Source organism: Rutidosis leptorrhynchoides, chromosome 4, assembly GCF_046630445.1.
Source record: "Rutidosis leptorrhynchoides isolate AG116_Rl617_1_P2 chromosome 4, CSIRO_AGI_Rlap_v1, whole genome shotgun sequence".
Lineage (NCBI taxonomy): Eukaryota > Viridiplantae > Streptophyta > Magnoliopsida > Asterales > Asteraceae > Rutidosis > Rutidosis leptorrhynchoides.
The window spans coordinates 631,275,295-631,288,647 of record NC_092336.1 but is presented as its reverse complement, the minus strand read 5'-3'; the positions used below and the strand labels follow the sequence as shown (position 1 = coordinate 631,288,647).

General features: G+C 32.3%; 1 protein-coding gene across 1 annotated transcript; it reads right to left on the bottom strand.

Moving 5' to 3' along the window:
* Window positions 1-8,913: 8,913 nt before the first annotated feature.
* On the bottom strand, window positions 8,914-9,761 carry LOC139904554 (RNA-binding protein involved in heterochromatin assembly dri1-like). The gene is made up of 4 exons (XM_071886473.1): window positions 9,710-9,761; window positions 9,261-9,615; window positions 9,078-9,153; window positions 8,914-8,984 (listed from the first exon to the last, which is right to left on the bottom strand). The coding sequence occupies exons 2-3, from the start codon at window positions 9,584-9,586 to the stop codon at window positions 9,084-9,086; spliced, it is 396 nt and encodes a 131-aa protein (XP_071742574.1). The 5' UTR covers window positions 9,587-9,615; window positions 9,710-9,761; the 3' UTR covers window positions 8,914-8,984; window positions 9,078-9,083.
* Between the last annotated feature and the right edge of the window lie 3,592 nt (window positions 9,762-13,353).

Sequence of the window (13,353 nt, the reverse complement as noted above, 5' to 3'; positions counted from 1 at the left end):
ATTCCCCGGTAACGTTGGCGAAAGGGCAACGTATCTATCGAGGTTATAATAAGACTGTTTTGATTGAGAAGTCGAAGATGACTTGCTGGAGCTGTGACAAAACTGTCTATTTTGAAACGGAATTGAAAAGTTATTTTAGCTAGTAAATGCCAAAGGGTCTAACACGGATACGTGTCGAACTATGACTTGGGTTTTGAGAGTTTTTCAGGTGTATAACTGTGGGTAACATGTGGTTGGATCATCATCTCGATTGTTCCTTAGTTGAAGTGTCTTCAGGAATTTCGAAGGGTTTGAGCACATATTGTAATCGTTAATACATATGATGTTTTAACACAGTTTTGAAGTCAAAGTATAGCTTTGAAAGATATAGGAATCTAAGAGTGATGATACTGGTTATATTTCGAATTGAATTATGCGATTTCAAAATCAGAATATGTAATTGAATTTGAATGAGTATGATTGTTTTGATTTATATGAAAGAATGGATATTGTTGTGAAAGTAGGGAATATAGTTGATGATTGCTGAATCAGTTTCGAAAAATGTAATATATTAATTGTGAATTTATATATCTCTCGGGTATTACCTACCCGTTAAAAAAAATTTCACAATTAATATTTTGTACAAAAGAAGTTTATTACAGTCTTTATGAAAATATATGTGTATATTTTCTTTAGATGTAATATAGATTTAATGAGTTAATATTAAATTAAACTCATTTGTTTTATGGTTGGAACTAGAATTGAGTAGTCCCTAAAACTTTATAAATTGCATAAGTATTTCTTCAATAATATTGAAATTATGAATCATTACTTTGTTATTTGTTGGTTTTCATGAAATTCTTGTGAACTTCGCAAGGTACGAATGATGTTATTTGAAAAGTTTCGAGTACATCGATGATGAAAGTGTAAATTCAAACATATATTCGAATAATACACTTGATTTATTATGAATTGGATTTTTTATTGAATTGAGACAGAGATTGTAATTAACGATGGTTAAGTTGCGGACGAAGGACGTACATCATTGCATATTTGTAATATGAATTAACTGAGTAGTTAAGATTCACACATAGTAGCTTAGTACGGGAAGATTTATTATGGTTTAAAAATTTATACATATAAAATATACATATAAATCTTTCGATTGGAAATGAGTTAATACTTCATAACTCGTTGATACAATATATTTGTTGTTGATTCGTAATGATGTCCACAATGATTCTTGAACTGACAGAGTTTGTGATGTTACAGGTGCTGTTGATTCTGACGATACTGACAGCACTGACTGTGTTGATGATGTTACGGTCCTGTTGATGCTGTTGGTAAAACAATTCTAGCTTGTAAATCGTACACCATTTTCGATCAAAGTTTCTACTCTACCATCTCCGTTCACTCATCCGATTTATGGTCAGAATTAAATAATCTCTAAGATTTTGGAGATTACATAACTGCCGCAGAGATATCTCTTTAATGAAGATTATGAATTAATACTTCATCGTTTGTTGTTATTGATATTCCTGGATATTTACAGGGCGTATGACGTTGATGTTTGAGATACATATTGTGATGTTGCGGTGTGGGATGTGGATGTTGTTGTTGGTGGTGGTGATGGTACTGTTGGTGTTGCTGATGGTGGTACTGTTTATGCTGCTGCTGCTGGTGGTGTTTGTAACCTTTGCACCATATTCTCCAAAGCCACTACCCGAGCGCGAAGCTCATTGACTTCTTCTATTACACTGGGGTGATTGTCGGTTCGGACGAGCGGTAAACAAAATCTAGAATTTGGTGTAGTATGTAATCGTGACGAGATACTCTGGAAATAAGAGAGAAAATGGTGTTTCGGATAGGTTCGTCGGTAAGTACTTCAGGTTCTTCGCCAAGAGGGCAATGTGGTGGATGGAAGGGATCACCTTCTTCTTGTCTCCAATGATTAAGGAGGCTACGAACCCATCCCCAATTCATCCAGAATAGATGATGACTAATTGGTTGATCCATTCCGGTCACACTGCTTTCGGAACTTGAGTGGGATTCCATTTCGGAATCCGAGGGACTTGAACTAATGACGAATTCCATTTCGTACGATTGAATAAAGAATTTTTCGATATGAAATGATTTTCCGGCTATCGGGTGGTATTCTAATTATATAGAGCAAAAAGTTTCGTAGATTACGGAGGAATTTACGGAATATGTCAGGCAAAGTTTACAGTAACAGATATGCTAAGATATGAATTAACAGATACGCTAAGATATGAATTTTGTCTATAAACTATTCATGCAATCAATGCAATAAGATGTGTCTAGACTAAGAATGATAAGCAGGTAATTTCCGACAAGAATGATGAGCAAAACTTTTGAAATGCAGACACGGTCGAAGTCCAGACTCACTAATGCATCCTAACGAATATCAGTTAGACACACTAATGCAGACCTGGTTCGCTAAGACCACCGCTCTGATACCAACTGAAAGGACCCGTTCATATACATTATAAATGATTCACAATAGTTGATTACATCGCGAGGTATTTGACCTTTATATGATACATTTTACAAACATTGCATTCGTTTTTAAAAGACAAACTTTCTTTACAACGAAAGTTGACGGCATGCACAACATTTCATAATACGTCCAACTATAATTGGCTTAATAATAATCTTGATGAACTCAATGACTCGAATGCAACGTCTTTCAAAATATGCCATGAATGACTCCAAGTAATATCCTTAAAATGAGCTAATGCACAGCGAAAGATTTCTTTAATACCTGAGAATAAACATGCTTTAAAGTGTCAACCAAAAGGTTGGTGAGTTCATAGGTTTATCATAACAATCATTTCAATATATTAATAGACCACAAGATTTCCGTTTATAAATATATGTACACTCGCAAGTGTATAAAAGTATTCTATAAGTTGTAGGCACCCGGTAACAAGCCTTAACGTTCATGTTTTACCCTCTGAAGTACACCAGATCAGGTGTGTTTAAAATAACCTCGAAGTACTAAAGCATCCCATAGTCAGGATGGGGTTTGTCAGGCCCAATAGATCTATCTTTAGAATTCGCGCCTATCATACATAGACAAGTAGTTTAATGTTACCAAGCTAAGGGTATATTTCTGGTTTAAACCCACGTAGAATTAGTTTTAGTACTTGTGTCTATTTCGTAAAATATTTATAAAAACAGCGCATGTATTCTCAGTCCCAAAAATATATATAAAAGGGAGCAAATGAAACTCACAATACTGTATTTCGTAGTAAAAATACATATAACGTCATTTAATAAGTGCAAGGTTGGCCTCGGATTCACGAACGTATCAATATTGAGATTCAATATTGCAGGAAAGTACGTAGACGCAACGGAGATGATAAACACTAGATTGACCTCACGAGCATACCCATGAACCATACCCATCACCTCCATAGCTATAACCCATAATTTCCTTAGCTTCGACTCATTCAAAAAAACTATTTTGAAATCACTCGGACAGCACTCCGTCGTAATATTTTATGTATACTAATAATATCTTGAAATAATACAGAGCAAATATATATATATATATATATATATATATATATATATATATATATATATATATATATATATATATATATATATATATATATATATATATATATATATATATATATATATATATATATATATATATATCAATTGAGAGAGTTTAGAGAAATATATTTTGAAGTTTCTATGAAATAATGAAACCTGTTGAATTCTATTTATAATAGATTTTTGAATTATAAAAGTGAATTATTAAAGTATGAATTATTAAAGTGAATTATTAAAGTATGAATTATTACAGTGAATTATTAAAGTATGAATTATTAAAGTGAATTATTAAAGTATGAATTATTAAAGTGAATTATTAAAGTATGAATTATTAAAGTGAATTATTAAAGTTAAAGTAAAGTAAAAATAAAGTAAAGGTAAAGTTAAAGTATAGTAAAAGTATAAAAAACTATGTATGTATAATACGCGTATAAATATATATAATATTAATTTAAATCGTTATATATATTTAATGAAATAAAATATAAATATCATTATATTTATTATACTGGTTAAGTAATGAGTTGTCAAAAGTGATTCTAGATATTTATAAAAGTTATATACGTTTTAATAATAAAGTTCTTTTTAAACTGAAAACGTCTTTGTACGATTGAAAATAGATTAATAGAATATTATGGAAACCAATTCTCCACTAACTTTTGCCTAACTTTCGTAAATGACACTTTTTGTTTTTATTTATAAATAGCTTTACAAATTATTCTGAATATTGTTAAGAAGAATAGATTTTCTCAAATCATAGTGGACCTCTCAACAGAGACTTGTAATCATAATTCAATGTTTCTGATAATTCAATCATTTAATATATTTTTTTTTCGTCGAAAATCATATTGAAACAAATACGTTCGTGTAAAGTATTATACGTTTAATACTTTATTAATATTCTCAAGTTATAATATATATATATATATATATATATATATATATATATATATATATATATATATATATATATATATATATATATATATATATACATATCTATTTATATATAACGGTTCGTGAATCGTCGGAATTTGGTCGAGGTTATAATGAATGTATGAACACAGTTTAAAATTCTTGAGATTTAACTTAACAAACTTTGCTTATCGTGTCGGAATAATATAAAGATTAAAGTTTAAATTTGGTCGGAAATTTCCGGGTCGTCACAATTGGCAACATGGGATACTTCTTAATCCAAGCTTGAGGCCATTTCCAACCCGAAGGAGACATTAAATCAACAACTTTAGAATCATCAACCACTTCAGCTCTATGAATCTCTCGAGCAGTAAAGACGTTCGAAAGAGGGCCATAATCAGACCAAGAGTCGTGCCACACTGAAGTATTTCTTCTGTTTCCTATTACATGGACACATAGGTGACGAATACCTTTTCTAATGTTTAGGATCTCCCGTCATCCATAACTTGTCGATTGGAAAATATCTACCACCAAAAAGTTTCTATTAAGACATGTTGTTTGGGCTCTGCAATCCTATCACAAATAATTAATTTAAGAATACAAATCAAGTATGTTCTAAATTAAATTATATTATTATTCATATAATAGATGGAATTGTTAGCCGATAAGTCTATGCTATATTGGGCTGATATAACTCTTAGATTGGATATTGTTTATGTATTTATGTATTTGTTTATTTAGGCAGTGTTTTATAAGGGTCCGTTAGCTTATCTTGTCCACTAGATTTAGCACTTGATTAATCTTATTTATATATGTAATCCGCAGCTATAACCGTTCAGGATAATATTACGCTCTTTACTTCACGTTAAACAATCTAAACCCGTAATTATTATTCAATACTCGTACGATATTTAAAGTACATAATGAAACACTAGTAAACCTATAAATCATAATGGACCCAAACCCACAATCGGGTTGGGCTAACTTAATATGTCTAACACTCCTCCGCAGTCCAAAAGGTGAAATCGCGAAAGTTCGAACTTTAAGAAAACACTAAAAATTAAAAGATTAAAAAAAAACACAAATTTTTCGCTCTAAATTGTTGCATGGAGCAAAGTGATAATCGCCAATATTATTGTGTAGCTTGACTACGTATTCCTTTTCCGTAACTTTTGCTTTTTTTGTATACGTCGTGACTGGCTTTGCCTAAGGAGTGAGCAGAACTTGACCAGATACCTTATGTTGACGATTTAACAATCTTCTTCAAAGCTGCAAAGAAAGAGGGTTTTTTTAATATATTTTTTTGGAGGGTTGTAATCTAGTTAAGTTAGGCGGTTCTGCCCCACGCCGATTATGATTGAAGAAAAATAAATTAAAGGAGAAAAAATAATGGCGGTTTTTGCAGCTGGTTTATGAAAATAATGGATTTATTACAATTGATAATAATCAACTAGAAACTAAAGTTGATGTGATAACGCTACTGAGATTATTGGCTAAGCAAAACATGAGTGGCGGTGCAAAGTAATTGTTTTGTATTTTCAATTTTTTTTTTCATTTTTATTTTAGATAATGTAAACTCAGTGATTATTATTCAATAGTCATACAATATTTAAAGTACATATAATGAAACACTAGTAAATCAATAAACCCTAATGAACCTAAATCGACAATCGAGTTGGGCCTAACTTAATATTTCTAACAATTAAGACCATTATAATGTTATTCTTGTAGAAGATTGTAACGTTTTGGTCCATTATTACATTCTGATTTTTTCAAAACTATGACGGACTATAATAAAACTTATTAAAACCAAGTTCAATATTCAAGAAAGGAAATTGAACTCCATTTGACTTGTATCAATCAAATCCAAGATGAAAAGGAATGATAAAATACTTAATTAGAGACATAAGAATTTACTATAGCACAATTTAATTCAAGTGAGCCAGTGATAAACAATTTACTTATAACCAATTGATTAAAATCTGTATTTATTTTTTATTTTGTTCTTTTTAGTGTAAATAACTAAATTCATTAACTAGTTTTGGCACTTTTATTTATATTAATTTTGGTTCATATTTTGGGACAAGTGATGCGTTCGTGCGATATACATCTTTTACCCTCTAAATTTATATTTGATTCAAACACTACAATCAAACACACACAACTAACGAGCACTTAGAACCCGGTTATTATAACACTTTAATGTAAGTATTCTTATCAAGTTCGTCCCAAAGGACAAGGTGTAAGTTGGATATTTGAAACTATCAATTGTCCTAGAGTTTGTTTGATTGGGGGGTTTCGATTGATTTCAACTAACAACTAAAACTTGCACAATTAAATAAACCTAAATTTATCAATTAAGCTAGTAACAAGAGACAAGTAGTGAAGTATTAAGACTTAAAACAAATTAACTAAGACGTGTTCACTTATCTAATCCTCTCTATGCTTGGCTTGCCCCATTTTGCCTATATTGCTATCTCATTAGTTGTTGAACTATTAAATATTTAGCATCACTACTAAACCTCAAATCAAATGATACTCCACGAATTCACAAAAGTTTTATATCTTAAGATCGAGTTAAGCATGATTTGGTCATTGAGATTGAGCTTATGTTAAAATCACTTAAAACCCCCAACTATCGAAATCACTTAAGATAATCGGAATTACTATGTTGACTAGAGGCCAATTGAAAACCAACCTAGATCAAGAACACAATCACTTGCAATTCCTAAGCTAGTTGTCTTGATCACCCAAGGTGTTGAAGCACATATTGATTCACTTCTCAAATCACTAAGAGAGCTACACAACATATGTAATCAAAGGCAAGCCTAAAACAAACTCATAGCAATGGATCTTTAGCTAACTCAACAACACATGATCATGTAATTCATTCAAACAACAATAATCAATTGATTTGGGGCAAACACTGGCATTAGAGATTCATAGATAAGCAAACACAAGAGATTTAGCCAATCATAGCTAAAATTAAACTAATAATAAGCATAGAAATGTAAATCATCATCATCTTCAAGTTATTACAAGTAATCAATGCAAAATATGAAAAGTAAAGTGAAGATTACAACCCAAAATGTAAGAAGATGAAGATCTAAGCTAAACAATGATGAATTTTGAGCTAGCTTCCTTGAATCCACCCTTAAACACTAATGGATGATGAAATTAGGGTTTTGTGTGTGAAATTCGGACCTTAAGCAACTGCTCCCAAAGATGCATATGAAAAATGACCTAATCTCGTTCCTTTTATAGTGCTGAAAATCTGGGTTGAAACAGCGACAGGAGTGCCGCTTTTGGACAGGAGCGACGCTTTTGACTTTAATGAGGAGCGGCGCTTTTGATCAGGAACGCCGCTTTTAGCTCTAATTAGGGGCGACGCTTTTGTTGAGGAGCGACGCTTTTGGCTGAATAGGAGCAACGCTTTTCACTATAGGAACGGCGCTTCTGCTCACTGGAGGAAAATGGAGCTGAAATGTGTGTTAGAACGTCGCTTTTTCAGTTGGTGCGACGCTTTTGGCTCACAGGAGCGGCGCTCTTGACTGAGGAGCGGCGCTTTTGATGCTGATTCTGTACTTTCCATTTCCTTAGTCAATTTTGCCCAAGATTTGAGCAATTTTATACCAAATCCACTCCTTAGCCCTTAATTTACCATTTAGCTCAATAGCACACAAAATAGGCTCCAAGATAGTCATAAACCGAGCAAAGTGAGGTAGATATCGAGAAATAAAATATATATAAATGGAGCGATATCAACAAACAAAAGTGAGAATGGACTTGTCACTTCTTTATTAATCACTCACATAAAACAGCACCTGGTTCTCTTATCTATGCAAATTATTGAGGTATATATTTTATCAGATTCTTAAGGAGTATATTGTTATTTCTAGCGAATCAGTGACTAGTATTTGTTTACGATATATAGATATTCTCGGTATCTATTAATGGATACTTCTGATGATATTAATCATTTGTCAATGATCAGTTAAGAATAAATAAAAAAGGTATTTGATCAGTTAATTTTGGCGGGAAATTAAAGTATGCTTGAATGGTGATCCTTACATTTGTCCCTTTGAAGTTCTATCCAATTTTCAGAATCAACAAGTAGTTTTGTGACAATTATTACTCATATTCCATGAATGTGTGTGTTTTTGGTGTATTATAATTAGGTGATTAAGAAAAAAAAAACATTATTTTTATAGAATTTTATGAAGCCCGAGTGGCTTAAATACTCTACACAGGCTTAATAAGAGTATGAATTAAAATTCAAGTCAAATACAGAAATTGCTTGAATTTGGAGTGTGTGTGTGTGTGTGCGCGTGTTCAGAGAGATATGAAAGAACATATATATAAACGATCTGTATGTATCCATCCATTAACTTCATGAAATAAGAGATTACACCAAAACTATCACCTAATATAAAAGGACTAAAACGAAAAATGATGTCTGATGAAGGACACGGTTCTCTTCCTTTGGGTTCATATATATCCGCATCCTGAAACACAACCGAAAAGATTTTTATACATTGATCAGAAACAGAAATAACTAAAGAAACGATGATTATATAGACTCGAGCTTAACTACCTACCTTAATTTATTCCCTTGGTGTTTTGCATTTGTAGCATTCCATCCTGCTAGCATAATTGTGCACCCCACAACCATATCTGTTTAAAGATCAAACAAAGAACAAAAAGCCTAATTAGTAACCTATCTTACAAATGGTTGTTTTTTTTAAAAAAAAAATAAACTTTATTTTTTAAAACCTTTTTACCTATTGCAAATCCAGTCTCCTGCTTTCCATCCGGGAACAGTGCCAGCATCACAACCATAACATGATGCAGTGGTTGCACCCATCATAGCACTATAATCTTTAAATGCACCACATCTATAACATGCGGTCCTGCTAGCGTAATTATGTGTCCCACAGTTGAATGTCGCACAATACCAGTCGCCAGCCAATACTTCCGTTCTGTTCGTACCGTAATACGAAACCTCATCAGGGGATGCGAATTTGGGACAATGACATTTTTGGCAGGCGTCACGTTTCTTGAAGTTCATATGCTGACATGCAGCACACATCCAGTCTCCACTGCTCATTTTCTCTTGTTATAAGTTTTGAAGTTAACCTGAAATACCAGCAACAATTATAATCAATTATAGCATAGTGTTATATTTAATCTTTTTTAAACATTTTCATTATCCAATAAAGAAAGTACTAACCCTGAGATTTATGGAAATTGAAGCAAAATGTCAAGAGATGATATGACAATATTTGAGTTGATGATCTTCCTAATTGAAACTTAAATGGTTTATATACTTGTCGAAAGAATCGAAAACAGGGGACCCATGTAAAACATGAAGTAATGATCTTATCTCTGATACATCTATCATAAAGTGAATTCATATGGTCTCCTTGGAATGGGATTCTAAAAGTAGAAAAAGTTCATTTTGGTGTAGATAGACCTGTCTATGTTTTATCTTGCTTCAGATAAACCTTCCTATATAAATTTAAACACATCTTATTCTTACAAAACACATATGCATTTGAAACTACTTACAAAGATTTTTTAATATAGATAATGGCATAGTAATTTTACTACAACTAAACCCACTGTCAAATTAATTACAATCCATATACCGATACAGACCACTTATGTACATTATCACCTAGAGTGGACTTAACAGCATTCGCGATCATATGCCACCTACACACACGTTAGGAGGAAACCCAATTCGCGACGATGTTGGCAGTATCATCGAAGGTTAGGAAAACCCCCGAGACCTTCCCAAATCGCATTGACCCACTTGTATGTATCTACGTATCCCTTATTTAGTACGGAGTGTTATGACTAATATCCACAACTAATTTAGATTTGACTTGAAGTTATATAAGTTGGTCTAAGATATTAATATTACTTTTCAAAGACTTCATAACCATAATCAGAAGTTAGTTAAAGATCACAGAGAGTTGTTTTCTCCATGTCTTGTTAACTATCCTATCAAAACAGCTCCAACAAAAGTAAGAGTTTTTAAAAGGAGGTGGTAATGTACCAATAAACAAAATTAGTATCATTTATTTACAATAATGTCCCTCTTTACATGATTCCCCTTGCATTATTTGAACAGAAATGCTTCCAAGTGTTATGTTTCTAACTATTTCCACTCTAAGTAATATTTTATGAGTATTTTAATGTTACATATGTTACATTTATATTTCTTTTCTAAGTTTTATCCCTCCACCATTACTTTGAATGGCCCCATTGAGCATACATTGCATAAACATGTAAACCTTTCATGTGTAGGTTTATATAGTTCCAATCAAAACTATATATTTTTCGGCCTAGTTATCAGGTTTATCAAATGGTATATATAGTTCAACTTGTATTTCCCTTGCATTGTGGGAATAAATTCCTTATAAAACAACACGGCAACGTCAAAAAGTTCTTATTCTTCGCCTTCGATTATTTTTGTTGCAATAATTCAAATACCCACTCAAAGATTCATTTTTTTCTCTCACTTTACTTGCAAAACTCTAACATGATTGTATTTTAGATCATATGTATGATTTTAACGTACAGTTTGAAGATCATCGATCTATATATCTTATGCAATCGTGCTTGTGTATATACACTTAAATACATTAAAAATGTCTTGGTATCCTAAAACCACTAGCTTAATACTAATAGCATGTCTTTTTCATAGATAGAGCATGAGTTTCAGGTTAAACTCGTTAAAATAAGATAATATTCATTAGTTAATTAGTACGAGTTAAATCATAAGCACTAACGTATGCAGGATACAAGCTAAGATAAATGGGTCCCAACACCTTTTTTGAAAACAATATTGTTCCAAAACATTGTTCCAAAAACATATGTTTCGGCAAGGATATGCAAGCCCTGTGTTGACTTTGTCAACCCATCCAGCGGTCCCCCTAGCCCACTGGAGCCTGGCGAAACACCTTCACCCATAAATCACCACAATATGCCAGCGCCCAGATTCGAGCCTGCGTGAAGTCATTGTTCCAACACTTACATATGTGGGACCGACGGAATCACAAGGGCCGGGTACCGTTGAAGCAATGCTTAGTTGGTTTTTTGAAAACAATATAGATGACTTAAGTGTATAAAGTAGGGCCCTTATTAGATTATGCAAGTGTAAATAGTTACTAAAAACTTGCTAAAATAGTACAAGTTTGTTTAACTTTTCAAATTTCATTCATTCTATCGATTAATGCTTGCTAAAATCATTCAAAGAGGATGAGTTTAACATCACTTTCATATTGAACTAAGGTTTTCATTAGGTCCTTCACAATGGGATTGACACTTTTACCTCGATGGTCCTATTCATTGTTCGTGGATCCTATATTATGGATCGTATATAGTATATTGTATATCGTCTATCTTATGATTAATTGTGCTTATTGATTATACGAACCTTATTCAATACCTCCCTTGTGGATACAGGAGATTATGGGTTCTGAAGATCTTGTAAATTTCCAAAATATGGAGGACCATAAAATGGTCACTAAAAAGGTTCCCACTTGAGGCATTATTAGTATATTATATATTATATATTATATTATAGTAATAGTAAAATAGTAATTGGTTAATCAATGTATTAAATACTAACATGGCAACCTTTAGCGGTCTACTTAGATGCTCTGCTGTCAACCTAGGATTTGATAAGAGAGAATCCTAGTCAGCTAACTAGTTTGGACAAGATGAATATTCCAACACATGAGAACCAGGGCATGCAGGGAGCTTGAAAGAATAATGGAGCCATTTGTCCCTCAACAATAATGCAGGCCAGGATCTACATAAAGTTTTAAGATGCGGCAAATAACCGTTGCTTTTGACTTTAATTTGGAATTTGAATTTGGAATACCCTTTTTTTTTTCTTTTCCAGAATTTAGAGTTATCCTTGCTATTAAGTGATGTGAGTAAATAATCCAAGGGTTAGAAGACTTGAGTAACAAAACATTACGGTAAACATCTGTGTCATGAATTAATAAGTATAATATGCCTAAGTTATTGTACCAATAGTCACATATAGTGTTAACATATTATAGTAAAATAACTAATATATATATTGCCATATAGGAAAGATCAAGTGAGTTTTTAAAGAAAAGTGGTGAATTAAATGCAAGTCATAGGATCATATATGCCTATATTTTGGATGGAGTGATAATTCAGTCTTTTACAATTTTTAAGGTTATCAAAAAACACATTCAAGGCACACGTCTCTTCTCCCATCGATTTTATCGTACACTACACGCCTCTTGCGTCCCTTTTAAAATAAAATTCAAATAAGATATATCGTCTGCCTGGGATGTTTTCGATGATCGTTCGTTACAATTCCATCCCCAATTCAATTCTGATGCATTGTCATGATGTTTCTCGAGTGTCTTATTTTACTGTCCATCTCTGAAAAGACTCTTACGGTGCATCTTTGAATTATTAAAAGACTTAACTACACGGAGAGTCATTGTGATTTGTCAAATCTTGCAACTTTAATCACTATAGTTCTTTTCTTGCATTTTTAGTCACTGTAGTTTCAAAATATTACAAGTTTAGTCACTCAAGCTGACAGTCATTAATTTAGTCCGTTAAGTGTCAGTCACGTGCTAGTCATGTGAGGATAGTTTAGTCCTTTTACTTCCTCCTCTTCCTCCTTCTAGATCTTCATGTTCTTTAATCAAAATAAAATATAAGACCCCAAAGAACAAATAAAATCAAAACACAATACAAACAAATCAGAAACTCAAATTAAAATAAATATATCATGTTGCAAATTTCCATCAAAATCACAGTAAGAGAATCACACTTCATTAAATTAAATTAGTTTGAAATTGACAATCAAACACC

Bases quoted from the DNA above. Each gene is read 5' to 3' on its own strand.
- LOC139904554 (XM_071886473.1), bottom strand. From the start codon at position 9,586: ATGAGCAGTGGAGACTGGATGTGTGCTGCATGTCAGCATATGAACTTC. The intron at 9,154-9,260 runs GTAAAAAGGTTT...ATCTTTAAACAG, and splicing joins GGAGACTGGATTTGCAATAG to ATATGGTTGTGGGGTGCACA.